The following is a 27,522-nucleotide window of genomic DNA, read 5'->3' as shown; positions in this document are numbered from 1 at the left end:
GAAATGCAATTCCGGGAAGCTGTTTTGGCTTCTCAGAACATGATCTGGCTGCTAGCCATGAATGCTTTTGGGGGGGGGGTGTGGAGCTCATGCTTGCCTTCTCCATTTTATTCAGCTCAGAACAGAGTCGGCCATCGACAGAGAGGGAGGGAAGAAACTGCAGAGCAGAGGGACCATTGAACACGAGAGTCTTCTTCAAGCTCCAGAGGCGTCACAAAGAAGGTACCGTTGGCTTCCTTACTCTGAGGCTCCCTTTGCAAGGAGATGTCACCTGGCTCAGCCATGCCCCACCTGGAGATGCCAGCGGTTGAACCTGAGACCATCTCTATGCAAACCAGAGGCTCAGCTGCTGAGCTGTGCCCCCTGCCCCAAACCGCATGGAGAAAATAGGAAGCTGTTTTGTACTGAACTAGACTGACTGGTCCATTTAGAATCATAGAATCATAGAGTTGGAAGAGACCACAAGGGCCATCGAGTCCAACCCCCTGCCAAGCAGGAAACACCATCAGAGCACTCCTGACATATGGTTGTCAAGCCTCTGCTTAAAGACCTCCAAAGAAGGAGACTCCACCACACTCCTTGGCAGCAAATTCCACTGTCGAACAGCTCTTACTGTCAGGAAGTTCTTCCTAATGTTTAGGTGGAATCCTTTTTCTTGTAGTTTGGAACCATTGCTCCGTGTCCGCTTCTCTGGAGCAGCAGAAAACAACCTTTCTCCCTCCTCTATGTGACATCCTTTTATATATTTGAACATGGCTATCATATCACCCCTTAACCTCCTCTTCTCCAGGCTAAACATGCCCAGCTCCCTTAGCCATTCTTCATAAGGCATCGTTTCCAGGCCTTTGACCATTTTGGTTGCCCTCCTCTGGACACGTTCCAGTTTGTCAGTGTCCTTCTTGAACTGTGGTGCCCAGAACTGGACACAGTACTCCAGGTGAGGTCTGACCAGAGCAGAATACAGTGGCACTATTACTTCCCTTGATCTAGATGCTATACTCCTATTGATGCAGCCCAGAATTGTATTGGCTTTTTTAGCTGCCGCGTCACACTGTTGGCTCATGTCAAGTTTGTGGTCAACCAAGACTCCTAGATCCTTTTCACATGTACTGCTCTCAAGCCAGGTGTCACCCATCTTGTATTTGTGCCTCTCATTTTTTTTGCCCAAGTGCAATACTTTACATTTCTCCCTATTAAAATTCATTTAGATTAGTATTGTCCACACTGACAGACAGTGGCTTCTCCAGGGCTTCTGAGTGGGGAGGTTCCGGGGGGGGGGGGGAGGCCTGAAATGGCGACGTTCAGCAGCAGCAGAAGGAAGCAAGTGGGAGAGAGTCCACTGGGGGGAGGGGGAGGCGCTGGAAGTGGTTGGCATCAGCCCCCTCCCCACTGAAAAGCAGCTGCCTTTAAGAGGTGGTCATCTCTGGAGGGTATTTTCATCAGGATTAGGCCCCAAGGAGTCTACAGACCATCATCCTGAGTGGCTGCAGCTGTTCAGGGCCCTCCCCAAACCAGCCCACCTGCCTGGGAGCTGCAGAAGGGGGGATATCAGGCCAGGCTGCCTGGGACCCCCAAGGCAGAAACAGAAGCAGGTAAGGGGGGGGGGGAGATGCAGCTCTGGGTGGAGGAAGGGAATATCCGGGTGCTTTTCCCCCCAACCATTTGAGGAGTGGGGAGGGCGTAGCAAGTATGCATGCAAATTCAGAGGGTGGGAAGATTCCTGCAAGAAATTGTGAAGGACAAAGTGTTAGGCATGTTTATTTATTAATGCTTATACACCTGTTGGTGATAAAAACCACACGCCTTCAAAGCCGTTTCCAAAAAGACAGAACAATGAAATTATCAACAGGAAAAATGAGCAAACCTAATTTAGGACCAATGCATGTAAAAAAAAAGTCATCAACTGCCTGCCTAGTAATTGAATCCCAAATCTGCAGGGGCAGAATATGGTGCTTTGAGGTTCTTTTAGGGTTGTGTTTACAAGATGAGCTTCCTCTGGTGATGGAGAGGAGTTTGGGCAAAGTACTAGTCAAACTGTATTGCAGGAGCTAATGAATTTTCTTGTCTTCCAGCTCAGGATTCTGCCTGGACAATGGATGAATGGAGAGAAGAAGTTAGAGGTAAGTCTCTCCCTTCTCCTGACCCTCCTCTGAAAGAATCACGTGAAGGGAATGGTGAAGGTTGGACCATTCGTGGGCCACTGGTGGAAGGGTGAGGTGGCCCCAGGTGCTTAGGGGAATTGTTGCAGTGTATGGACCCTGGATGGTAGCAATTCAGGGGGCGAATTTCCAGGCAAGAATTCTGTGGGAATGTTGAGAATAGCAGGAGAGGCTATATATTATATATATATATATGATTATATATTATCCTTCCTCACTCATGCTTGTGAGCTAGTAGCAGAGCACATTCCCTTGCACATTGCAGGAAGTGAGTTGATGGATTCGTCAGAACCATTTGAGTTATGCAATCCAGTCTGGCTTGTCTAGATTGGATTGTTCCTGGTAAACACCCTTTGTTTCCTCTTAAGAACAATAATGGCACAACAGTCTTCTTTTAGAATGTAATGATAAGATTTACTCACATTCAGTTCACAGTATGATCCTGATGGCAGGCTTTTGCTTTTAGCTACAGGGAAAGGTGAAGGTTCATCCTCTAGTGAGGGATGAGCCCATGTGCTGCTGACTGAGGGCCAGCACACAGCAAAAGGGCATCAAGATGGAACAAGGTGAAAAAGCGAAAGGAAAAAAGGGAAGATGGCTGCATGACCAGCCCTTTTATGGGGTCTCCCAGGGTCACGCCCACCTGGTCACATGCAAGGGGAGGATGCTCCAGACCAGGTGTGACAGGAAGTCCTCCTGGCTGGAGCAACATCCCCTGTGTGTCCACTCTAGGCAACCAGGAAATGTTGTGCTTGCTTTTGTGATGTTACATCCCTCAAGCTCGGTCCTGGATTCCTAGACATCTTCCTAATTCCTTTCCAGAGACTACCAAGGCACAGGAGAGCAGAACCAGAAACCTCAATGAAGATCTATGGATTGTTCTTGTTGGGAAGACGGGAGGAGGGAGAAGTGCCACAGGAAACACCATTTTGGGTGAAGAGAAGTTTGAGTCCAAACTCTCCCTGAAGCCAGTGACCGAGACTTACAGCATAGAGGTCCGAGCAGAGAGCAGAGAGGTGGAAGGGGACTCCAGACATTTTTGATGCTCAAACACAGCATGATATTCTGGAAGTCCAGAAGTGCCTCTCTCTCTGTGAGCCAGGTCCCCACACTCTGGTGTTTGTGACGCAGGCCGGTCGTTTCACTGAGGAAGACACTGTGGCCATGAAGAGGGTGGAGGAGGTCTTTGGCTCAGAGGCCACAAATTACATGATCGTCTTGTTCACCCGCAAAGAAGACCTAGAGACAGAAAGCCTAAAGGAGTACATAAAGCTATCTGGAAACAGAGCCCTGCAGGATTTGGTGGGGAAGTGCAACAGCCGTTGCTGCGCTTTCAACAACAGAGGGACGGGAGAGGAAAGGGCCAGCCAGGCGAAAGAGCTGCTGGTGGAAATCGAGCAGATGATGATGGACAACCAGAACAAGCCTTTCCTTGAGCTGTTTCCAAGAGGACCTACAAGAAGCGCAGCTGAAATGAAACCAGAGGAAGAGGCAATGGACACAGATGAAGGAGGACTAAATGAATTCCCTGAAGGTAGAATCAAATTATGATTCTGAAGCAGTTAGAAACCTCCCTGGGTTGAGTTTCCCAAGGTAGACCTTCCTTAAAGAGACCCACCAAATACCTGCTCTTCTTCTTTGTACAAGGAAGAGCCCAAAGGAGAGCAGAATCCTGCAGCTAGAAGGGGGTGGCTCTGTAACTTGCAAACATTTTGCAAACTATGGAGATGGGTGCAAGGGTTTGCTTGCTTTATGCAATTCATCACATGAGACCTATGCAGGCATTTGATTCGCACATGCAAACCACGTGCCCAGCATCCCAATGGTTGGAAATTCCAGGTCATTGGGGTTCCTGGTTGTGGGGTGGCTTCTAATTGTGTTCAGCTGAATGTGCTTAGAAGCCCCTTCAGACCCTGTTTCATAATGTCCAGAGTGGAGTCAGTGCTAGCCAGGACACAGGCAGGTGGACATCTGTGTTTTTCTCCTGGCTAGATGCGGGAGAATCTCTTAAATTTTGACTTCTCTCTGCTTCTCACTTTCCCCAATTATTAAGCACAGCTCTCCACATTTCAACATATACTCTAGTATATGCATTTTTGTACACCTTACTTGGCTGGAAAACTGCACTAATAACTTCAGAGAAATGTGGATTTCAATGGATGGTTGTTTTGCTTTGAATATTGTTTCAGAAAGTCCGTATTGGATAGCTTCTGATGCCACCAGGGGAAGAGACTCCGCAATCGTATCCTCACCACTGGGAAGGCCTGGCCACACCACGTCACTGGGGCACCCTGAGCCTCCCCAACCAATAGGACAGGAAGAAAGGAACCCCCTGCCACTCCCAGGAGGATGTGGGATGGCCGATGGAGGGAGAAGTGCTCCAAGGAACCCCTTGGCCCCAGGTCAGTTTGGCCTTGAGAGCCCTGGAAAACACCTTAAATGGGGACCAGAAAGATTCAGACAGGCCTGAATGTTGTTTCAGTTGACACTGAGAGATTACCCACACTTACATTTTACCCACCACATTCCAGGCACACATCCATGATTTGAAACTCTGTGTTCGAGAATGTTTGTTTGTTTGTTTGTTTGTTTGTTTGGTTGGTTGGTTGGTTTTTGCAGTGAGGTTTCCCCACAACAACTGAGTGTCTAAAGCTGAATCAAAGCAAATGTCATAAAATCATAGAAGTGGAAGGGAGCCCCATCGCCATCTAGCCCAACCCCCGGCAATGCAGGAATCTCAGCTCAAGCATCCATGACAGATGGCCATCCAACCTCTGCTTAAAAACCTCCAGGGAAGGAGAGCCCCTCACCTCCCAAGGGAGACCGTTCCACTGTCAAGCATCTCTTGCCCTCAGAAAGTTCTTCCTGCTGTTTAGTTGGAATCTCCTTCATTGCAACTTGTAATGTCAATTCAGGTTTCCCAAGAATTGACATTTGCTCTGATTCAGCTTTAAAGAGCAGGTTTTCTTGGGGAAACCAAGACCAGGTCATTGGACACAGAGCTATAACCTGAGGACTGTGCCTGGGAAGCATGGAGGAAAGGGACGTGTGATTAATATGAACATTCCTTATTCCTTTCCAACAGAGCCTGGGAATGTGAGTCGATCCCACAAGGATTCTGAACTGCGGGTCGTTCTTGTTGGGAAGACGGGAGGAGGCAGAAGTGCCACAGGAAACACCCTTCTGGGGGAGAAGAAGACCTTTGAGTCCAAACTCTCCCCAGAGCCATTGACCCAGACATGCAGGGGAGAGGTCCGAGCAGAGAAGTGGAAGGGGAAACAAGTATTAGTCATTGACACTCCAGCCATTTTTGATGCTCATCCTCAAACAGAGCATGATATTCTGGAAGTCCAGAAGTGCCTCTCTCTCTGTGAGCCAGGTCCCCACGCCCTGATATTTGTGACGCAGGCTGGTCGTTTCACCGAGGAAGATGCTGTGGCCGCCAAGAGGGTGGAGGAGGTCTTTGGCCCAGAGGCCACAAAGTACATGATCGTCTTGTTCACCCGCAAAGAAGACCTAGAGACAGAAAGCCTAAAGGAGTACATAGAGCTATCTGGAAACCGACCTCTCCAGGATTTGGTGAGGAAATGCCAGGGCCGTTGCTGTGCTTTCAACAACAAAGGGACGGGAGAGGAAAGGGCCAGCCAGGCGGAAGAGCTGCTGTCTCTGATTGAGAAGGTGGTTCAGGAGAATGGGGACCAGCCGTATCTCAAGCCGCGTCCGATGGAGACGTCAATGAGGTCAGATGGAAGGAATCCTGGGGAGACTTCAAAGCAGACAGCAGCAGGGGAACCAGTGGAGGATGAAATGAATGCTGGAGGAATCCCCAAAGGGCAGCGGAAGAAGAAATCAAAGAAGGTAGGGTACAAAGAATAAGAATGGGGCCCCTGTCTTTTCCAGTTGCTGATGACTTACATTGTAGACAAATTCAAACTTGGAAAAGGAGGATGGAACAGGGTTGTTTTCAGTTGCTCCAGAGGGTAAGAGCTGAACAAGCAGCTCAAAAGTAAAATGAAAAATGATTTAGACCAAATATTAGGAAGAACTTTATGGTCCTGGGGAAGAATTTATTAATTTAATGCATTTATATCCCACCTTTATATCCGTGGGACTCAAGGTGGCACAAGTGGTTCTCCCCCCCTTTATTTAATCTCCACAAGAATGCTATTTCTATTTCTATTAGAGGTTTTTAAGCAGAGGCTGGGGGGGGGGCTCCCTATTGAGAGGCTGGAGAAGGGTTGGGCTAGATGACGTTTGAGGTCCTTCCCATGAGCTTAAGGGGGGGGGGTTTAAATTCTTGCTTATTTGAGAACTCCCCCCCTCTCCCCCTTGACATCTTTCCCCCTTTCTCTTGACTCCACACCAATCACTTACCCCAAGTTTGTTTCCAACAGGCATCTACTTTTACCCTGAGCAACCTTTGTCCGTGCTTTGTCCCAAAATCCGGACAAGCTTCCAAAGAAGGCAGAGGAGGAGCAGGAAGATCTCATCCTCCAATGGAAACGGAAGCAGTGTCATCAATAAACACAGCAGGATAATCTCCCATCATTATTGCACGTCCTCCATGTGGCACTATTCCTTCATCCCCCTTGCCCTTCACAACCTCCTTAAGCCTAAAGTGGGTTTAACATTTTGGATCCAGGGAATTCTGTGGCTTATCCACACTTCCCCTTGCCTCTCCACAGGAAACCCTCTCCTTGGAGCTCAGTTGGAGCAAATGTCAATCGTCTTTCCCAGGAATTGATGTTTGCTCTGATTTAGAGCAGAAGAGGGGGTGTTCCATCGCAGAGGAGTGTGAAAAGGGAGGAACTGCTCAGACAGGTGTTTTCTAGGGACGGGATTGAGGAAGGGTGGACAAGCCCAGTGTGTGGTAAATAAATCAAGATTCCTGTTTTAAAGTCATCCATGTTGGTGGCCACCAATATAAGCTTATTCTTCATATGCTGAATTAGATATATATGGGGACACTAACATCTTTTAAATGCTTGGAGCCTCTAAAACCCTCTCAGGCCCTGGCAGTGGGCATGGGGAGTTCAGTGGCTGTTTGTGTGCAACAGGGGAAGGTGTCAAGGACACAATTGTGCCCCTGGGAAACCTATTGGCAGCTGCTGGACTATGAGGCCAGGCTCCAAGGCAGCTGGGACATCCTTCCCTTCCCTTCCCGAGATCACTTGGCTCTTTCTGCCTCATCAACGGACACCTGGTGTCCGCTGCGCACCTCATGCTTCTCATTTCCATTTGGGCAGATTTCCTTTCCCCCTCCCCTCTCAATAAGTTGACATGACTCCTCCTTTCTCTGGCTTCCTCTCATTGGTAACACAGATTGACAAATGCTCCTGAGTTACCTTTTCAAGGCCCCCAGAAGAACTTGGGGGGGGGGAGTGTGTGTTTACACTGATCTCCTCACTCCTCTGACTGAGTCCCGGTTTTGTCATGGCAGCTTATCAAAAGGTGTATTGAGGGTTGTGGCACAGCCCTGCTACGGTATATTTCTCCTGGTTTCCTTCCGTTCTCACTGTCACCCAATTCACTTTTCCTGCTATTCTGTATTCCATCTGATAGCCTTTCCATAGGCTGTTGGCTTAAACGTAAGCTGAACACTGTGGGGGTTGATTTTGTGGGAAGGTTTACTTTATTTTTTAAAAACAGTATTTTTATTAAACAATTTCAACATAACAAATCATTAATCCACATAATCAATTACATTATTTCCCCCCTCCCCCCTCCCCCCTCCACCAAGGATTTCCCTCAGCTCCCCTCTCTGATTTGTTTGCACATATTGTTCTCTGCATGTTATAAAATTGTACATATCCTTGCCTTATCTATCGTGTGTTCAACTAATAAATATTTGGATGCTTATTCAAAACCTGCCAAGGAGTTCAGATCATTTTGTTGTCTTTTTAGGTAATTTGTAAAAAGTTCCCATTCTTCCTTGAAGTCACAATTGTCCTTTTCAAGCAGATTGTATCTCAATTTGGCCAGTTCTGCATAGCTTTTTCTTGCCAATGTTCTTTCATTGGGATTTCCTCATTCTTCCATCCTTGTGCTATCAAGACTCTTGCCGCTGTTGTTGAAAACTTAAATAAGTTCTTTATTTTCCTTAGAATCATAGAATCATAGAGTTGGAAGAGACCACAAGGGCCATCGAGTCCAACCCCCTGCCAAGCAGGAAACACCATCAGAGCACTCCTGACATATGGTTGTCAAGCCTCTGCTTAAAGACCTCCAAAGAAGGAGACTCCACCACACTCCTTGGCAGCAAATTCCACTGTCAAACAGCTCTTACTGTCAGGAAGTTCTTCCTAATGTTTAGGTGGAATCTTCTTTCTTGTAGTTTGGATCCATTGCTCCGTGTCCGCTTCTCTGGAGCAGCAGAAAACAACCTTTCTCCCTCCTCTATGTGACATCCTTTTATATATTTGAACATGGCTATCATATCACCCCTTAACCTTCTCTTCTCCAGGCTAAACATGCCCAGCTCCCTTAGCCGTTCCTCATAAGGCATCGTTTCCAGGCCTTTGACCATTTTGGTTGCCCTCCTCTGGACACGTTCCAGTTTGTCCGTGTCCTTCTTGAACTGTGGTGCCCAGAACTGGACACAGTACTCCAGGTGAGGTCTGACCAGAGCAGAATACAGTGGCACTATTACTTCCCTTGATCTAGATGCTATACTCCTATTGATGCAGCCCAGAATTGCAGGTCTTGTCCTACAATTCCTAACAGGAAGGTTTACTTTAGCAGAGTTAAACAATCCCCTTTATAAGTTTATGCAGCGGTCTGAGTTCTACTAATAAAGATGCCTTCCTGGTTAAAAATCCTTTTGAATCCCTCTTAAAGAATACACACACGGATCTGATTCATATTAATATAAAACTATTTTACTCTCAGATTCATTCAGGTTTACAGAACTGTACCTGAAGGCAGGCTTAGGTTACATAACTAGTAAATAAACTATACTGAAGGAAGGTGAGGACCGGTGACCCCACCTAGGCCCAAAGTCACCCCCCACCAAAGCAGGCTCAAAGCTTCTCAAAGCTTTTCAAAATCATTTTCTCAGCAGCTAAGCATCAGAAACATTCCGCTCTGCTGTAACAAAGGTAGAGAACAGTCCATTGTTTCTCAGGCCTTTCTGATGCCTTCTGGCCTTGCTAAAGAACCACATTGCAACTTGCTTTCTGTCCGGGAACCATGCCAGAACAAGAGATTGAAAAATATCTGAACACTCTGAACACTGAAAAAAGAGAGAGACTATTAAAACCCAAGGAATCAAAGAGCCCTAGAATTACAATATTGACCATTGAGGATATCCGCAAGATATGCCCTCAGGGCAGCGGACAATACTGATGTTGCAATTGAGGCAGCTAAAAGTTGCAATTGAGGCAGTTAAAGCTCCACTTTGATGGTCCCGCCCCACCGAGTGTACGACCCCCTGGAGTCATCCGACGCCCAGGACCACAGACCTCCAAGCACTTTTAATCAGAATCCTTCTTTCGAAGAGGACCCGGCCAAAATAATTAGGGGTTTGTCTTCAAACAGCCAGCAGCCAGAAAGCAAAAACGCAATCTTGGAGCGAGCGAGGGTGTCCATGGGAGGGGCAGAAGACGCCTAGGGAAGAAACCAGTGCGCCATCTGCAGGCAAGAGGGTCACTGGGAAATGGAATGCCCACAGGCCCCACGCCCGACACCCCCCACCCCCACAGGCTGGGAACAATAAGATTTCTCAAAAATGATTTATTCTCATCTCTGTTCTTGCTCAAAGACTGTTGCAGTGGACAGCAAGTGAACTGACTGTTTCTCATTCACGCAAGTAACAGGACATTAGCTCCCCCCCCCCCCCCCCTTGTGCCAGGCGCTTGGAGTAGCTTATCTCTTGGCTGCTATCCCAAGAGGAAAATGCTGCATTCTCGCCAACCAGCTACCCCGAACCTCACACTGTCTGGATTTCCAGTTCAGCCACAAAAACCCAGAAGGCCAAGGGTTAGCCACCCCTGTGCCCCCAAATACTAACCTGAAGAAATGACTTTCTTTTAAAAAAAGCAAGTGAATGCTTTCTGTGAACTTCTGAAAAAGGAGCCGCAGCATACCATAGGAATTGATACTTTGAGGAATTTGATACTTTGCCAGAAGCAAGGGAACACATTGGACACTAGCAAACTTGGCAGATGAAAACTGAAATTTGCAACATGGCTTACAGGCCACGAGAGCTCTGAAAATTAGTGTGCAGAGAAAAAGACTTAAAAAAAAAAATCTCAGCTGGCAAAACTTAACCCAAGGAACAGAACTGTTAACCCCTTGCGAAGTTTCCTGCCAAGCATACCCTATTGAGTTAATATACCTTATGTGCAAATGTTATCTATCAATTTGTTCTGTGCAATCGCTGCCGTCTTTGTTCTCTTAACAGGTGGACTTTTGCCAGAATACCTTATGAACCAGGTGATGAGGACCCAGATTGGACCCAGATGCCCAGATGCTCCAGCCTTGTTGGAAGGGACCCAAGATGCCGAACGCCCACCAGACGACCCGACGCCCGTGAGATGACCACCCTGCCTTCCTGCATCACGCTGATGCTTTGCACGGCTCAAGAATCCAGCGTGGATTGAAAGAGGACATTTTCTCATTTTCTTTTATTTCCTTTTGCATAACTGAACTTTATAGAAGGTTGAGGGCCTCTGGATAGCCTTACAACACCCCTGCAGAGAAGGGTATTTGTGTGGGACGTTCAATCAGGGAAATTATGCCCCAGCCCGCTTCCACCTGGTAGAGCTCCACCCAGAGCCTCCAGAACTTAACTAAAGCCCCCGTTGAACCACAGCACCAACTTGGTACTAACCCTGTGCACGAATGGCACAGATTAGCACTGTCTGCACTCTGGCACCTGTAGATGCTCTGAGGGGACTGCCGCTCCTCCCTGTGCCTTGGAATGAATCCTCAGTTACAGCCTCAATCATTCCATCACCAAATTACTGGCTGGCTTTGTGTCAGTAAATCAAAGAGCGCCAGTGACAATCTGCAATCGTACGTTCCCAGCCCAAAGCGTTACACCTGAGTCCATGCCAGGAACTTTTTCTGGCTGCAATGTGGGCTTCAGAAGGGGGGGGTATCTGCACGCATGCTTCGCCCCCAGATTATAGCGCTGGCCCAAGTATACCAGCCTGTACCTTTTAAGAAAAAAGCTGTCCAAAGATTAAGAGGGGGGAATGAAGGAAGGTGAGGACCGGTGACCCCACCTAGGCCCGAAGTCACCCCCCACCAAAGCAGGCTCAAAGCTTCTCAAAGCTTTTCAAAATCATTTTCTCAGCAGCTAAGCATCAGAAACATTCCGCTCTGCTGCAACAAAAGGTAGGGAACACAGTCCATTGTTTCTCAGGCCTTTCTCATGCCTTCTGGCCTTACTAAAGAACCACACTGCAACTTGCTTTCTGTCCAGGAACCATGCCAGAACAAGAGATTGAAACATATCTGAACACTCTGAAATCCGCCCCCCCTTTCCTGGGAAGGGCACCAAGAGCCCAAGAGTCCCAGGACAGCTTTCTGTTCATGCTCAGAGGAACTCATGGGGCAGGACTCTGGAAGGAGGAGAAAGGAAAAGGAAACTGGAAAGGGGTATATATGCTTGTGCACATGATTGTGAACTTCGTGCATGCTTTTTGTGACTTATCACACTTGCTCCTTCTACCAGTTCATGGATGGTAGAAATAAAAAGCCTTTTCTCCGAAACTATTCCTTGAGTGTCTGTTGACTCCCACTTCCCTTTCCCAGGCGCAGTATTTTTCCCACCCAAGGGCAAAGCCTCATAAGGCTACAATACCAGAGGGAAGCTGGTCCTGAGGTGAGTGCAACTGAGCAGTTATCTTTCAAAAATACCAGCAACCGACAAACTGGTTGTCACAGCAACCGGTTAGAACATGGAGGCCATTAGTCCTCTGTCGGAATGTTGCACTTGACTGCAGCTTTACATCCTACAGATTTCACCAATAAGCAGTTTGGAGGGCATCACCCTTGCCTTCCCTCGTAGCCGAGTAAGATTGTCTTCCATGAACACGGTCTCAACAGTGTGTCCATAAGTGACTGTGGAGGCCAATTCTGGATCCACACACAGGGGTGTAGAAAGGGGGGTGCAGGGGGTGTGACTCACCCTGGGTGTCACCCTAACGAGGTACCACTGTAGTTGCTTTGGAAGCCCATAATTAGGCATCTAAACAACCTTTGCCTTCATGACCTCCTTAAGCCCAAACTGTAATATGTTTCTGTGGAATTCTATGGCTTATTCATACCATACTGTAGCCTTTTTAATCCATGGGTAGGAATAATTGTTGCACCCGAGCAGAGACAAAAGGAGTCAAACAACACCAAGGGGTTAATCCAGAGAAAGAGCGTTTTATTCTGCCGTCGGGGGGGAGGGGGGGGAGAGAAGGCACCTGTGTGATTCAGTTCACAAAAGACAGGCCGCGCCGAAAACATTTTACAAGCAGGTTTTATCCTTTTTTCAAACCCCTTTTTTCCTCTCCCCCATTCACAGATTCTTACATAGAAATGTTGCTTTTCGTTCTCTGACTCTGTTCCCGGAAGTATGTTGCAAATCATTGTACCAGGACAAGGTTATCTGGGATCTGGGAAGCGAAAGCTTTTACTGTTCCCAGCTCTGGGTTTGTTACAGCGTTTTTGTTACAGAGGACTGCTTAGCTCATGCTTTTTGTCTTAGAGGAAAATGCAGTTTTTAAAATGCGTACGCCGAGGCCTGACTGGGGGGGGGGGGATTCACAAACAGTTTTTTTTAGGGCTTTCTGGGGTAAGCCTAACTGTACCCCTTCAATACTTTTCCATCTATTAAAAGGTAAAGGTAAAGGTACCCCTGCCCGTACGGGCCAGTCTTGACAGACTCTGGGGTTGGTGTGCCCATCTCACTTAAGAGGCCAGGGGCCAGCGCTGTCCGGAGACACTTCCGGGTCACGTGGCCAGCGTGACAAAGCTGCATCTGGCGAGCCAGCGCAGCACACGGAAATGCCGTTTACCTTCCCGCCAGTAAGCGGTCCCTATTTATCTACTTGCACCCGGGGGTGCTTTCGAACTGCTAGGTTGGCAGGCGCTGGGACCGAGCAGTGGGAGCGCACCCCGCCGCAGGGATTCGAACCGCCGACCTTCCGATCGGCAAGCCCTAGGTGCTGAGGCTTTTACCCACAGCGCCACCCGCGTCCCTTTTCCATCTATTAGACCCCGCCATATATAAGACCCCCCCCCTAATTTTGAGGGACTCAGTTTTAAGAAAATGAGGGGAGATGGCTGCGGGCAGCCGGTTGGCCGTAGGGCACCTTCCCTCATGCCGCTGCGCATGGGGAACGATCCAGGGAGTGCTTCCCACGTGCAGCGGCATCGGGGAAGCTGCACCACCAGCAAGTGCCCCCAGATCGCTCCCCTCTCTCTGCGGCATCTCCCCCCCCCCATGCCACTATCTGTGTATTGGACGACCCTAGTTTTTTGACATGATTTTTGTGTCAAAAAACCTCATCCAATACATTGAGAAATACGGTAATTCCTCTTGTCCTGCTGCTCCTTTTGGATTATTTCTAGAGGTTAATAAATGAATAATCTCACTGTTTCATGAGTATATTTGGTTCTCTTCCTGGACCAGAACTAACCATCAGAGAGGCTGCCTGCACAAGCACCACTTCCTATGAATACATGAAATATCTTTTCTCCTGCATCAGCTCCTTGGTCCATCTCCATCTAGGAGTCGTCTGTGGGAGGGACATTTTCAGAATGTCTTTACTGATATTGCTAGTGATATGTTTGCTACCCTGAGCTCTGTTGGGAGAAGGGTGGATATAAATTGAATAACAACAACAGCAATTAATTACTAAATAAATAATTAAATGCTGAATATTCAAAAAAAAAATGCATTGGTGGATCAAGCTACCTCTCTGAGAAGCTCACCTGTCATTACTGATCTTTCTGAGGAATATCCAATAAGCTTCTTGGCGACTGTTTGGAAACAGTCAGCTTAGTCCTTCCCATTTGTGGGTCAGTCTCTAAAGGAATGCAGCTGGGTTGAGAAGGAGGAAAAGGCGAACCCAGTTTCTGTGAAATGCAATTCTGACATCTCTGCAGAGCTGTTTGATAAAAGAGCAGAAAGAGAGAGAGCACAGCAAGAGGGAGATTTGAAAAGAAAGACCACACCAGAGGAGAAACAACTTCCTGTTTCTCAGCCTCAAAATTGTATATTCAGCTGCTGGGTGGAATATTCTTTCTAACCACATGAATACCCAGAAATGGCCAACAGCAAGAAGCTTCTGCCTCTCACTGCACTGCAGTTGTTGAAGGGGGCAACTTTCATAAATCCAGATTCCAAGCAGAGCAATGGGGGGTCGTCCCACATGAGATAAGAGCCTCAAAGGAGCCCTACAGCTGGAACAGGCCAATGTCCCATCCAGTTGAGCATCCTGTTCTCACAGGGGTCAACCAGATGTCCCTTAGGGAAGAAGCCCACTAGCAGGACTTGGGGGCAACAGGAGCACTCTCCCCCTCCTTGCCCCCAGCGATGGGCATCCTGCAACCTACTCTTTGGCAGTGGAAGTGGAGCATATTGCTAGAAGCCATTGTCCTCCAGGAGTTCACCTCATCCTCTGTTAAAGCCAGCCTGTTGTTGTTGTTTAGTCGTTTAGTCGTGTCCGACTCTTCATGACCCCCTGGACCAGAGCACACCAGGCACTCCTGTCTTCCACAGCTTGGTCAAACTCGTGCTGGTAGCTTCCAACCATCTCGTCCTCTGTTGCCCCCTTCTCCTTGGGCCCTCCATCTTTCCCAACATCATTCCCACCTCTTCCTAAGAGGCCGGCTCTTCTATGAGACAAACTGAGGCAGCTGCCTCAGGCAGAAAATTCTGAGGGTCGGGAAAGTGGCTAGAAATGTTTCCTAAAAGCACTCCTTTCTAGCCACTTTTCTGACCCTCAGATTTTATTTTGGGAATTGTAGAACTACCTAAACTGTATAGAAATTTGTTTATGTGCGCGACTACAGCAGCAAGAATGTTACTCACCCCAAAATGGGAAGAAGCAGAAGTCCCAGAAAAAGAAGAATGGATGCAAAAACGTACGGAATATGCAGTAATGGTGAAACTTACCGGAAGAATAAGAAATCAGGATAACAAACTTTTTATAAAAGAATGGAAATGGATTACTGAATTTTTACACAATAATAATAATAATAATAATAATAATAATAATAATAATAATAATAATTTATTATTTGTACCCCGCCCATCTGGCTGGGTTTCCCCAGCCACTCTGGGCGGCTTCCATAAAAACCAAAAATACACTAAAATATCACAGATTAAAAACTTCCTTGAACAGGGCTGCCTTAAGATGTCTTCTGAATGTCAGGTAGTTATCTATCGCTTTGACATCTGATGGGAGGGCGTTCCACAGGGCGGGCGCCACTACCAAGAAGGCCCTCTGCCTGGTTCCCTGTAGCTTTGCTTCTCGCAATGAGGGAACCGCCAGAAGGCCCTCGGTGCTGGACCTCAGCATCCGGGCAGAACGATGGGGGTGGAGACGCTCCTTCAGGTATACTGGGCCGAGGCCGTTTAGGGCTTTAAAGGTCAACACCAGCACTTTGTATTGTGCTCGGAAACGTACTGGGAGCCAATGTAGGTCTTTCAAGACCGGTGTTATGTGGTCTCGGCGGCCGCCCCCAGTCACCAGTCTAGCTGCCGCATTCTGGATTAGTTGTAGTTTCCGAGTCACCTTCAAAGGTAGCCCCACGTAGAGCACATTGCAGTAGTCCAAGCAGGAGATAACTAGAGCATGCACCACTCTGGCGAGACAGTCCGCAGGCAGGTAGGGTCTCAGCCTGCGTACCAGGTGGAGTTGGTAGACAGCTGCCCTGGATACAGAATTGACCTGCGCCTCCATGGACAGCTGTGAGTCCAAAATGACTCCCAGGCTGCGCACCTGGTCCTTCAGGGGCACAGTTACCCTATTCAGGACCAGGGAGTCCTCCACACCCACCCGCCCCCTGTCCCCCAGTACTTCTGTCTTGTCAGGATTCAACCTCAATCCATTAGCCGCCATCCATCCTCCAACCGCCTCCAGACACTCACACAGGACCTTCACCGCCTTCACTGGTTCTGATTTGAAAGAGAGGTAGAGCTGGGTATCATCTGCATATTGATGGACACCCAGTCCAAACCCCCTGATGATCTCTCCCAGCGGCTTCATATAGATGTTAAAAAGCATGGGGGAGAGGACGGAACCCTGAGGCACCCCACAAGTGAGGGCCCAGCGGTCTGAACACTCATCCCCCACCACCGCTTTCTGAACACGGCCCAGGAGGAAGGAACGAAACCACTGTATAACAGTGCCCCCAGCTCCCAGCCCCTCTAGACGGTCCAGAAGGATGTTATGGTCGATTGTATCAAAGGCCGCTGAGAGATCCAGCAGAACTAGCAGGATTACTGTAATGATTACTGTAGAAACCTGCAGTTTTATAAGAGTATATATTTACAGTGGATAAATAAATGAGCAAGTTAAATGAATTTGCATATGCAGAATATATTTATGAAAAAATAATAATTTAAGGAACCGCAGAAAGAGGGGGAAGGAAGTCAAAATATGGAAATGTTAAATTGTTTGTAAAACGAATGAAATGTATAAATTTGAAAAATACAAATAGAAAACTAAAAGAGAAAAAAGAAATGAGTGCCATGCGATGTGCCAGAACATCACCAGCATTGGCTTGAGAGTCAACTCCCAATCTAGTCAGGTTTGATGCAGAGAATGGGAATTGCACCATCTTATCTCCTTTGCCTCAGGCAGCAAAATGTCTTGGGCCGCTCCTGCCTCTGAGGATGGGAGATGGTGGCTGCAGCTGAGGGCAGCAGGATGTGGAAGGGATCCATCTGGCCCAAGGGAGCACAGAGCCATGGACCGTCTCCCGGGCAAAGGAGGAGAGGACCTCCACCTTCAGCCGGTGGCTTTCCCAATGGGCACCTTTCACCAGCAGGCCATTTGAACCTGGACAAAGGTGGACCTGTGGGCTTGGGCCCCACTGACCTTTCCTTTCCTCGGGTCCAGCCGCAATTGCCCCCAGTCCACCCCCGATTCTCTCTGCAGATTGACATCCTCATCACCTTTTAAAAAGTGGGGAGGGGGAGAGGTGTCAGCATGACTTAGCTTATTGGGTTTAGGAAAAGCTCCAAAGCCATTTACAAGAGTCAAATACAATCCTTAAGGGGATGGAGGGGGCCCTGTGGGCGATGCCGAGCAACATCATGATGTCATGCGTGTGATGCTGTGTGATGCTGCATGACATCATGCATGCGACATTGCTCAACACCTTGAATCTTCTGTCTTCTTTGGCGATCCCTCGTAGCCGAGTAAGATTGTCTTCCATAAACACAGTTTTAACAGTGACTGTGGAGGCCAATTCTGGATCCACACGTCCTTCCACAGTGGGGACATTGGATTCTGGGTGGGAGTTGATCACGGCATGGATTTGCCAATCGTGCCTTCCTCTTAGCACGTTTCTCCCTTGCATCCTGAGTTTGAGCATCTTCAAAGCCCAGGACACCTTTGGTCAAGGCTGTTCTCCAACTGGAGCTCTCGCAGGCCACTGTTTCCCAGTTGTCGGTGTTTATACTACATTTTTAAAGATTTGCCTTGAGCCTTTGAACCTCTTTTGTTGACCACCAGCGTTACACTTTGTGAGAACACCCTGAATATTAGGAGACTCGTCCCCCTCAGCCCCTGCCAGGCATCATTCTGTGCACTTCTCAGTATAGTATGGTGCTGATGATGTCAAGGTTGCAAGCTCGATGGGGCAGCTGCATATTCCTGCACTGCAGGGGGGGCTGGACTAGATGACCCTCGGGGGTCCCTTCCAACTCTATAATTCTCTGACTCTGCGACCCTCTCGTGCGCTCGCCTTTTCTCTAAGCTGAAAAGCGCCCGACGCCGCCACCCACCGCCCAAACCAGCTGCTGGTTCTCCAGGCAGCCACTGGGGGGAATTCTTGTCCTGCTCCTTCCAAGCCGAAGGGGACCTAATTCAGCTGCTACTTTCATTTTCCCTTCGGAGAAGCAGCTCGTCTCTCGCTCCCGTTCGCTGCAGGAAAACTCAGACCGGCGTGGAAGACGACGCGGGCCGAGGAAGGATCTGCAGAGGCAGCTGAGGAGGTGAGGTCTGCCATCTGGGAAGGGCAGAGTGGGGGAGAGAAGGAGGGAGAGAAGGATCTGCTGCCAGAGGACCCGGGAGACGCCCCTTGTCCCGCTTCCAGCCCTGGCCAGCCTCTCCGCGCTCCTGGGCGCACCTTCCTCGCTCAGAAGCAGCTCCCTTCAATATGCCCAGACATACCAGGCTGGGCCCCTGCCAGCAAAATTCCAAGGGAGGCAGCAGCTGTGTTTAGCCTGTTGCAACAAAAGGCAAGGAAGGATCCCTGTGGAGGATCCTTAAAGGCTGATCGACCGACTGTGGCTTAAGAGTGCGCCCGAACTGGGGCTTCTCTTCCACAACAAACATCTGTATCTGAAGAAGTGTGCATGCACACGAAAGCTCATACCTAGAACTAACTTAGTTGGTCTTTAAGGTGCTACTGGAAGGAATTTTTTTTCTTTTATTTTGTTTTGACAACAAACAGGAGCAGGGCAGTTGCAGGGTTGTGTTTGTCAGGGACACTGTACTCCTTCTGCTGCTTGCTGAAATGATTCCTTACCCTCCCCAATGTTTTTCCGATGAAAATAGGGACCTCCTGTTCCATAATAATATTAATAATTTTATTATTTGTACCCATCTAACCAGGTGGCCCCAGACACTCAGGGAGGCTTCCACCGTGTATATAAAAGCATAACCAACATTAAACAGCTTCCCTATCCAGATGTCCTCTAAAGGTTGTCTGGTTACTTATCTCCTTGGCTCGTGGGTTCCGTAACTCCAGGCCCTCCAACATTTATCCGATGATCATAGGAACATCCTAAGCCTGGATGTCTCTGTTGGTTAGAGCCAAGGTTGCAGGTTTGATCCCCGTTTGGGGCAGCTGGATATTCCTGCCTTGCAGGGGGCTGGACTAGATGACTCTCGGGGTCCCTTCCAACTCCCCAATTCTATGTTTCTATGATTCTAAGGAAAAGCGGGACGTTCTGGGATCAAATCTGAAACCAGAACGGCTTCTGTAAATCTGGGACTGTCCCTGGAACATGGGGACACTTGGAAGGCCTGTTAATCTTGTTTAGACAAGCCTATTCAGATGCTTAGAATGCTGGCGAGACTTTTAATGTGTTCTTAGCTCTTGTCATTTTAACTTTTTAACTCAGCTTTTAAGTCATTGTTAATTCTTCTTAATGGTGATTTTATCTTTTGGCAAAATGCTTTGAGATTCTTCTTTTTTTTTACAATCAAGGGGTGCATATTTTATGAAATGAATAAATTAAGCAAACACTCCACCAGAATATAAATTTCATTATTAGCACCCCACACGTCTGACTGGGTTGCCCCAACTACTCTGGGCGGCTTCCAACAGATCTAAACACATAGATAAAACATCAAATGTCATATAAAGCCTTATATATTTAGACTGATGTTTGCCAGGCGCTCTTTTCAGGGTGAGGGGGGTGTTCTTCTGCTTGCAATACGTGAAAATAATATTTGAAATTAATAATAATAAAGTTTTTAATTGAATTCTGTTGAAGTGCCACCTGAGGAAAGAGCCACAGCGTTTGGGCACAGTTCAGTGGGCATTTCCTTTATCATTGCTTGCAAAATATTCTGAACATTTTTATGTCTGAAATGTGCTGTTTCTCTTTTGAGATACCTCATGTCTGAACTAGGGGTGGGGTGCTGGGTTTGCAGATGGAAGGCTGCCTGAGAATATCATCTTGATTTCTTGCCATTTTCTTCAGGGGAAGATGGACTGGACCAGAGGAGGTAAGGAAGGGTTCCAGTGACCCAGAGGCAGATTGACTGCTTGGGGTGGGGTGGATTATTCCAGATCCATTTCGCAGGAGTTTTTCACGGCACCCCCAATGACGTTTATTTTATTTATTTGCAGAAAAAATATTGTTATACCAATGTGTAATATTTTGGGATTTGGGGAGGTGGGAGGTGCCTGGCTGGGATGCCATCCTGACACACATCTGCAGGAATCTAGAAAGATGCCCTCGGCTGCATCAGGCCGCTGGTTCGCCCGGCTCATTCTTGCCTGCACTGACCAGAGCTGGGAAAAGGAACTAGCGCTTGTTCAAATTCAAGATGCATATCATAAATCCCTGCATATTTTACAAAAAACTAAACCATTCAGAATTCCATTATTGCATCCATCAAAACTTATTTACACTGTTGAATTTATCAGGTGTAAACAAATGTTTCCCAATCTGTTCTTCTTCTGCTTTTATTTATACATGTATGTGCTTTACATAAGGGACGCGGGTGGCGCTGTGGGTTAAACCACAGAGCCGAGGACTTGCTGATCAGAAGATCAGCGGTTCGAATCCCCACGACGGGGTGAGCTCCCGTTGCTCGGTCCTTGCTCCTGCCAACCTAGCAGTTCGAAAGCACGTCAAAGTGCAAGTAAATAAATAGGTACCGCTCCGGCAGGAAGGTAAACGACGTTTCCGTGCGCTGCTCTGGTTCGCCAGAAGCACCTTAGTCATGCTGGCCACATGACCCGGAAGTTGTATGCTGGCTTCCTCAGCCAATAAAGCAAAATGAGTGCCGCAACCCCAGAGTCGGTCATGACTGGACCTAATGGTCAGGGGTCCCTTTACCTTACACTTTGCATATGCATTCAGTCTCTCTGTGGATCAGAAAAAATATAATTCTCAACAATCACATATTAAGAGGGATCCCACCAGAAGTGGTTGCCCTGATATTTTTGCTGACCAGCTCTTTGCTGTCTTTCAAAACCCGCAGGAAATAGGGGAGAACTGAGGATCCTCCTTGTGGGCAAGACTGGAGGCGGCAAAAGCGCCACAGGAAACACCATCCTTGGCCAGAAGCTCTTTGATTCGAAACTTCAGGCCAGGACAACCACCTTGGTCTGCCAAAGGGCGTCCTGCACTTGGAGAGGCCATCCTGTGTCTGTGATTGACACAGCGGATATTTTGGGCACCGGAGATTGCGATGAAAGGCTGGACCAGGAGACCAAGAGCTGCCTTGACCTCTCTTATCCTGGCCCTCACACGCTCATGTTAGTGACCCAGGTGGGCCGCTTCACCGCAGAGGATGAGGAGGCAGCCCAGCGAGTCCGGGAGATGTTTGGGAGGGAGGCCATGAAGCACACCATCCTCTTGTTCACCCGCAAAGAAGCCTTAGAAGGCAACTCCTTGCGGGATTACGTGATGGAGTCAGATAACGAGGCTGTCCGGAAGCTGGTCCAAGAATGCGGGGGGCGCTTCTGCACTTTTAATAACAGGGCGGCGTTAGGAGAACGGGAGGACCAGGTCTCTGAGCTGATGGAGATGGTCCTGGAGATGGTCCAGGGGAATGCAAGGCCATACCTGGAGACGCCCATCATGGAGGCAGCGCTTAGATCTTACATGGCGGAAGGCAGGAAAAGGGCCAAGGGAGAGGGGGAAGGGAAAGCTCCAAGGGTGTCAGCTACAGAAAAGTATTTATCGCCTTATGTGTGTGTGGTGCAGGTGTGGTGTTACTTTACCATTGTAATCGTTTCTTTCAATCTCTCCCCTTTAGCAAAGCTGGGGATTTTTAAAGCCAGCCCACCAACTTCCTTTGAGCTGTCAGGAGAAAAACAAATAAACTAATGAGCAAACCGGATTGTCTGGGTGCAATGTCCTAAGAATCACCTGCTTATTATTTTATTTGTCATTGTATCAGTTGCAATGCCCCTGTGACTCTTTTAGATATATGGTACAGAATGCTCCCCATGCATGGTGAATAGGCTGAACGTGATTTCTGGAAAGGTTTGCACCTCTAGAGGTGTAAATCAGGTAGCGGACTTGCAGCATGATTTTGCATGAGTGATGGAGGAGGGGGGGCTGAGAGAGGATCTCCCACCCCCTTCCTTGCCCAGCTGCAACACAACAGCCCTGCAGTGCTGGCCGTGGGTCTTATTCTCTGGGGGTTGCTGCTTTCAGCTCAGATGCAGAGGGACCTGGGGTGCACCAAAACAAATAAATCTCCTAGCCAGTGAACCCTGCACTTTTGGGTCCAAGGGCTCCCAAACTGCTGGGGAGAACAGGGCCAGCTTCCAGCTTGGTTTTCAGAACAACAGTGAATCTAGGAATGGTCTTCAACTGGGTGGCTGTTGAAGGTTCAGCAGAGTTAGCTGGCAGAAGTGGCTCACTAAAGCAGTGGATTTGATGGACTTCATTCTCGCCTGCTCTTACACCAGGAATGAGGACGCAAAAGTGCCTTAAAATTCAAGTCACAGGGATGTGCGGAGCTTCTTGATTCTGAAACGGGGAAGACCCCAATAATCCCCTCCTCTGCGCCGGCTGAGAAATCAGTGGGGCTCGGAGGAGGGGCGGGGTGGGGGGGTAGAGAGGGTGCACCCACTCCCCACTCAGCCAAGAAGTTCACCGGGTGCCTTGGGCTCCGTCACTGCCTCCCCTCCGTCAGGCTGGGACCCTCATGCACCCCCTGCTTTGGAGACGCGAGGGGGCGCGACGCTCTCCTCGAGGAATTTGAACTTTTCTCCAGGATCAGGGAAGCCCCGGGAGGGAGCAGGGGGCTCGGGATGCAGCAGAGGGAGCAATTCTCGTGGAATTGGAGAGCTCAACCCTTTCCTCCTCCTCCGCAGCGAAGGAAGACAAGCACTGGATCGCACCTCTTGGGGAGCCCAGGGAAGCATCCTGACTCTTGATTTTGCGCGTGTGCGTGTGAAAGGGTGGTTGCATCTCTCTCCGCCCCACCTGCCCCTGGCTCGCCCGGTTGCGCAGCCTGGCTACAGCCCGAGTTCCTTCCAGTAGCACCTTAAAGACCAACTAAGTTAGTTCTAGGTATGAGCTTTCGTGTGCATGCACACTTCTTCAGAGTCCTGTTACGCCAGGCAACCCATCCTGGGGGGTGGAGGAGGAAACAGCCTCTAAAGGGGCTGAGCCCGTTGCTCCTCCTACCGCGATCTCGGGCTGGCTGAGGAGCGGCGGGGTCCCTGCAAGGCTGCTCCCCTCCGCAAGCCAGATGAGGGTGGGTGATGGGGAGGCAACGCCCCCACTCCTTGGGCTAAGACGTCCCAGGCCCATCTCTGTGGGATGTAAACACAGGAGCAGTCAATGACAACATTCCTAGAGTGTACATGTTAGAACATGGGGAGGGATGTCTGTCCAGCAAGCAGGTAAACTTCCTGGGGACGGACTTCCTCCGCATGTGACCAGAGGTGGGTGTGGCCTCACCTGTGCAGGTAATGATAAAAGCACAGGGCAGGCAGCCACTCTCTCTCTTCTCTCTGCCATCTTCCTTCGATGAGGAAACATCTAAGGATGCCCTCTTGGCTCTCAGCCAAGAGAGGACAGTACTATCTTCCTATAAGATAGTTTCTAAGTGCATGTAACCTTTTTAAGCCTGCCTACCTTCTGGGATCATATTGTGAACAGAACGTGAGTAAACTCTTTTATACTTTTATAAAGACTGTGTCATGTCTTGTATTTTAAGAGGGAACAAAAGGGGAAATTACCAGAGTAATTTTTATAGAGGTTCTAGCGAACCTGTGCACACGTTACCGTTGCGAATTTAAAGGGGAATGTCTATAAACTCTGCTGATATTTTGGGAACTTGTTAGCACAAGTTGGATAAGGATATAATTAGTCAATATATCCTCTCCTGCACCCCAGAACATTCCCACAATCTCCACTCCCCGAAGTGGGAGATTTCACTGCACTTCAACCCCTGCATGCGCGCAGACACGCGCACGTGGGAATTCAAGCCCGTCCCGTGTACACCCGCCACCCCCGCCCTCGTGCGAGTCAGCGGCCATATCTCCGTTCTCAGTGCCTTGGCTGCGCTTGGCCCGGGATGCGAGTTGCAAGCTGGTCTGGTCCTCCTCAGGCTCCCCCAGGTCTGCCTGAGAGACTCCGCAGGGGGAGGCGGGGGCTGTTGCCACCTGCTGCTGCACCCCCAGAATTATTCTTCGGCCTCTGGATCTTGCCAAGTGAGGGGGGGGGAGGCCAGGAAGATGCTCTGGGAGCAGAGGCGCCCCATAACGCCTCCAGGGGGCACACAAAGCAAAAGAGACGCCTGGCCGGAGAGAGGGACGGGCGGGTGGAAAGAATCCAGACCTTGTAATAAATACCTTGACATTATGACAACACTCGCCACTTAGGAAGGGGCTGCTTACACAGACGTAGACATGGTTTGGAAAATCATTTGTATTAGTTTTCAAATACAATATTCTTTATTATTATTATTATTATTATTATTATTATTATTATTAATTTTTTATTAAATTTTGACATAAATATATTTCACAAACATACAAAAGACAAAATGAAAAAGAAAAAACAGAAAAAGAGAAAAAAACAAACAAACAAAACATGAAATACATACAACTTTGATGACATTGATCGACTTCTCTTTATCTCGATTTCGGAAATTATTATCTTGTTTATCTATCTGCTGTGTCTATTCCTTAATAAAACTTTTTACGTAGTAAGCGTTATCTCATGCCTACTGTGATTTCTATAAGTACATATGTGTTTCTGATCAACATTTTAATTTTCCCCTTGTCTCTATTTCCATATATATCCTAAATTTATCCCATTCATTGTTAAATTTTGCACTTCTTTGATTTCTTATTTTCTGTGTCAATTTAGCCAGCTCCAAATAATCGGATAATTTAAGTTGCCACTCCTTTAGTGTTGGGATTTTTGGTGTTTTCCAGTACTGTGCTATGAGGGTTCTGGCGGCCACCGTTGCATATTGAAAAAAGGTTCTATCTTCTTCTTTGATATCCTTACCAATTATCCCCAGCAGGAAGGCTTCGGGTTTTTTAACAAATGTGTATTTAAGAATTTTTTTTAATTCATTATAGATGGATTCCCAAAAATTTTTGAGAATCAAATACAATATTCCAATAAAAGCCTCATTATAACCATGCCAGATTATAATACCATTAATAATATGAATCTTTCAAAAGCCAAATTGTTTCCTGCTTGGCAGGGGGTTGGACTCGATGGCCCTTGTGGTCTCTTCCAACTCTATGATTCTATGATTCTATTATTCTATGATTCTACAATTTAGGTGCCCCCCCACGTGCTAGAAATTATGGTTTGATGATTTACTTTATTTCTGTGTTCCAAAATCTTATAGATTTCCATCACACTCCAGTCAGAAGAACAAACCCTTATACCCCAACTGCAATTTCAACAACTTCCATTCACATTAACACATTCAGTGATTTATAGTGATTTAGAGGACAATGTTAGCCGCTTTGAGACTCCTTCGGGTAGTGATAAAGCGGGATATCAAATCCAAACTCCTCCCCCTCCTCCGCTTCTTCTTCTTCCTACAGGTGAAGCATTTAAACTCTCTCTTTGTTCTTTTTGTTATTCTGTCCATGATGTTTCTTCCTGTCCTTGTAATATATTGTCTATCTTTTGTCAGTTGCTGTTCTCCATCATTCTTTGGGCAGAGCTAGTGTCCCGCTGCTGTTTCAGAAGTTCTCCATTGCTCTGTCCGGAGCTTCAGTGTTTTGCAACATTAGCAGCAGCTGCAAAAATCATAGTGTCCCTAAAAAATATCCTGTTTATGCCATTTTTCTCTCAGCCCAGGGAGTAGAGCAAGCTGTCAAACTTAAAATAACTCAATAATGAACCTTCTTTGGCAAGCTCACAGCTTCCTCTTATCTCTCCATTCAGCCAAAGATAAAGGGTTACACTTCCAATTAAATAAAATTCAGTTCAGTCAGAGGATGATAAAGATTAGGGAAGAGCTTCTCACCCTCCCCCCCTTTTTATTTTTACTTTACACACCCAAATCCATTTGATGTTCTATTCCATCTCTGCAATCCATTTTTCACTGCTAGACATTGTTAAGATAAACATAACAACATCTGGAATGAGTTTATGGCTATTAACATCTACATGTGTATTAGGATAACAACCCTGTATCAATTTATATAAGAATGTTTCAGAGTATATTGCATTGCATTTTTGTATATTGTTCTTTTTTCTTACACATCTTTGTTATCCCCCCTTCCCTGCTTTTGTCTCTGTATCACTTTCTTTTTTTATAGCTGAAATTATATCAATAAAATATTGCAGAAAGAGAGAGAGAGAGAGAGAGAGAGAGAGAGAGAGAGAGAACGGCCCATCTAGTTTAGCATCCTGTTCTCCCGAAGGTTTAGCCCCCTGGCAGGACTCGAACACAAGACCAATGCTCTCTCCTCCTGCAGCTTCCAGCACATGCTATTCAGAAGAGCTGCTGCCTCCAGCTGTGGGGGCAGAGCATAATCACGACATGCAAAACTAATATTGTTTAATTATGATGCAATTCTACTTTTACTTGTGTCCCCCCCAAAAAAAAACTTCCACTGATTCCAACTACAGTGGCACCTCAGGTTAAGAACTTAAGTCCGTTCTTAACCTGAAACTGTTCTTAACCTGAAGCACCACTTTAGCTAATGGGGCCTCCTGCTGACACCGCGCCGCCAGAGCACAATTTCTGTTCTCATCCTGAAGCACTATTTCTGGGTTAGCAGAGTGTGTAACCTGAAGCGTATGTAACCCGAAGCATATGTAACCCGAGGTACCACTGTAGTTAAAAGCTTTTCCAGATATATAGTAAATTATCCTAAAGAAAAAACGAGCTGTTTAACCATTAGGGCTGTGCAGAGTCACCCTGATCTCCCCTGGATCAGTCAGGCCAGGGGTCAAGCACCCCAGATCCAGCCCCAGATCAGTTCAGGGGCACAGCTAATGTTTAAGTGGGGGTGGAGTTTATTAGCTAATTAAATGTACAATCTGGAGGGGGGAGGAGGAGATTCTGCATCTCTTCTCCGCCTACTGAGAGGAAGAGTAGCAGTAGGGAGACAGCGTTTTGGTGGAGGTAAGAAACACATTATTTTTCCATTGATATCAAAAATACCTCTTTCTTGAATGGAAAGTAAAAGTGGAGGAGGTAAAAGCAGTCTTGATACACTGGGCACAGGACATCGGACACAACATACTCATGAGTGAATGGGAAAGGCTATGGAAAGTGGACATGAGTTTCAGTGCCTGCTAAAACCTAGGGGAAAACATTTTGAAGCCGCAATATAGATGGTACCTAACCCCGGCCAAGTTGGCCACAGGGACGCAGGTGGCGCTGTGGGTTAAAGCCTCAGCGCCTAGGGCTTGCCGATCGAAAGGTCGGCGGTTCGAATCCCTGCGGCGGGGTGCGCTCCCGCTGCTCGGTCCCAGCGCCTGCCAACCTAGCAGTTCGAA

At 47.8% G+C, this 27,522-nt stretch overlaps 2 protein-coding genes and 1 long non-coding RNA gene across 4 annotated transcripts in view; 2 read left to right on the top strand and 1 right to left on the bottom strand.

Annotated features, from left to right (window-relative positions):
* LOC307199310 overlaps positions 1-25,721 on the top strand; it is a 60,529-nt gene extending 34,808 nt beyond the window's left edge. The window contains exon 2 of the long non-coding RNA XR_013831852.1: positions 25,340-25,721. This is a non-coding gene — a long non-coding RNA (uncharacterized lncRNA). The remainder of the gene's footprint in view (positions 1-25,339) is intronic.
* The window catches only part of LOC307199076 (verrucotoxin subunit beta-like), a gene marked incomplete at its 5' end in the record, with an annotated part of 126,502 nt that overhangs the window by 84,755 nt on the left and 14,225 nt on the right, over positions 1-27,522 (bottom strand). The window contains 2 exons of one of the 2 annotated variants that reach the window (XM_079946683.1): positions 1,660-1,720; positions 2,582-2,635. The exons of the other annotated variant lie outside the window; for it this stretch is intronic. Of the gene's footprint in view, positions 1-1,659; positions 1,721-2,581; positions 2,636-27,522 lie in introns of those variants that run through there. 2 annotated transcript variants of the gene reach the window in all.
* LOC307199707 (GTPase IMAP family member 8-like) lies at positions 4-21,908 on the top strand (the record flags this gene model as incomplete). The annotated part of the gene is given in 11 exon segments (XM_079947685.1): positions 4-177; positions 181-222; positions 2,078-2,120; positions 2,982-3,163; positions 3,165-3,693; positions 5,245-6,017; positions 6,554-6,695; positions 10,561-10,688; positions 18,199-18,327; positions 20,047-20,071; positions 21,056-21,908. Coding segments are annotated over 11 exon segments (3,018 nt in total). The 3' UTR covers positions 21,907-21,908.

This window comes from Podarcis cretensis (assembly GCF_951804945.1).
Source record: "Podarcis cretensis genome assembly, chromosome: 12".
Taxonomy (NCBI): Eukaryota; Metazoa; Chordata; class Lepidosauria; order Squamata; family Lacertidae; genus Podarcis; species Podarcis cretensis.
Note: the sequence above shows the minus strand (reverse complement) of the source record. Positions and strands in the feature narration are given on the sequence as shown.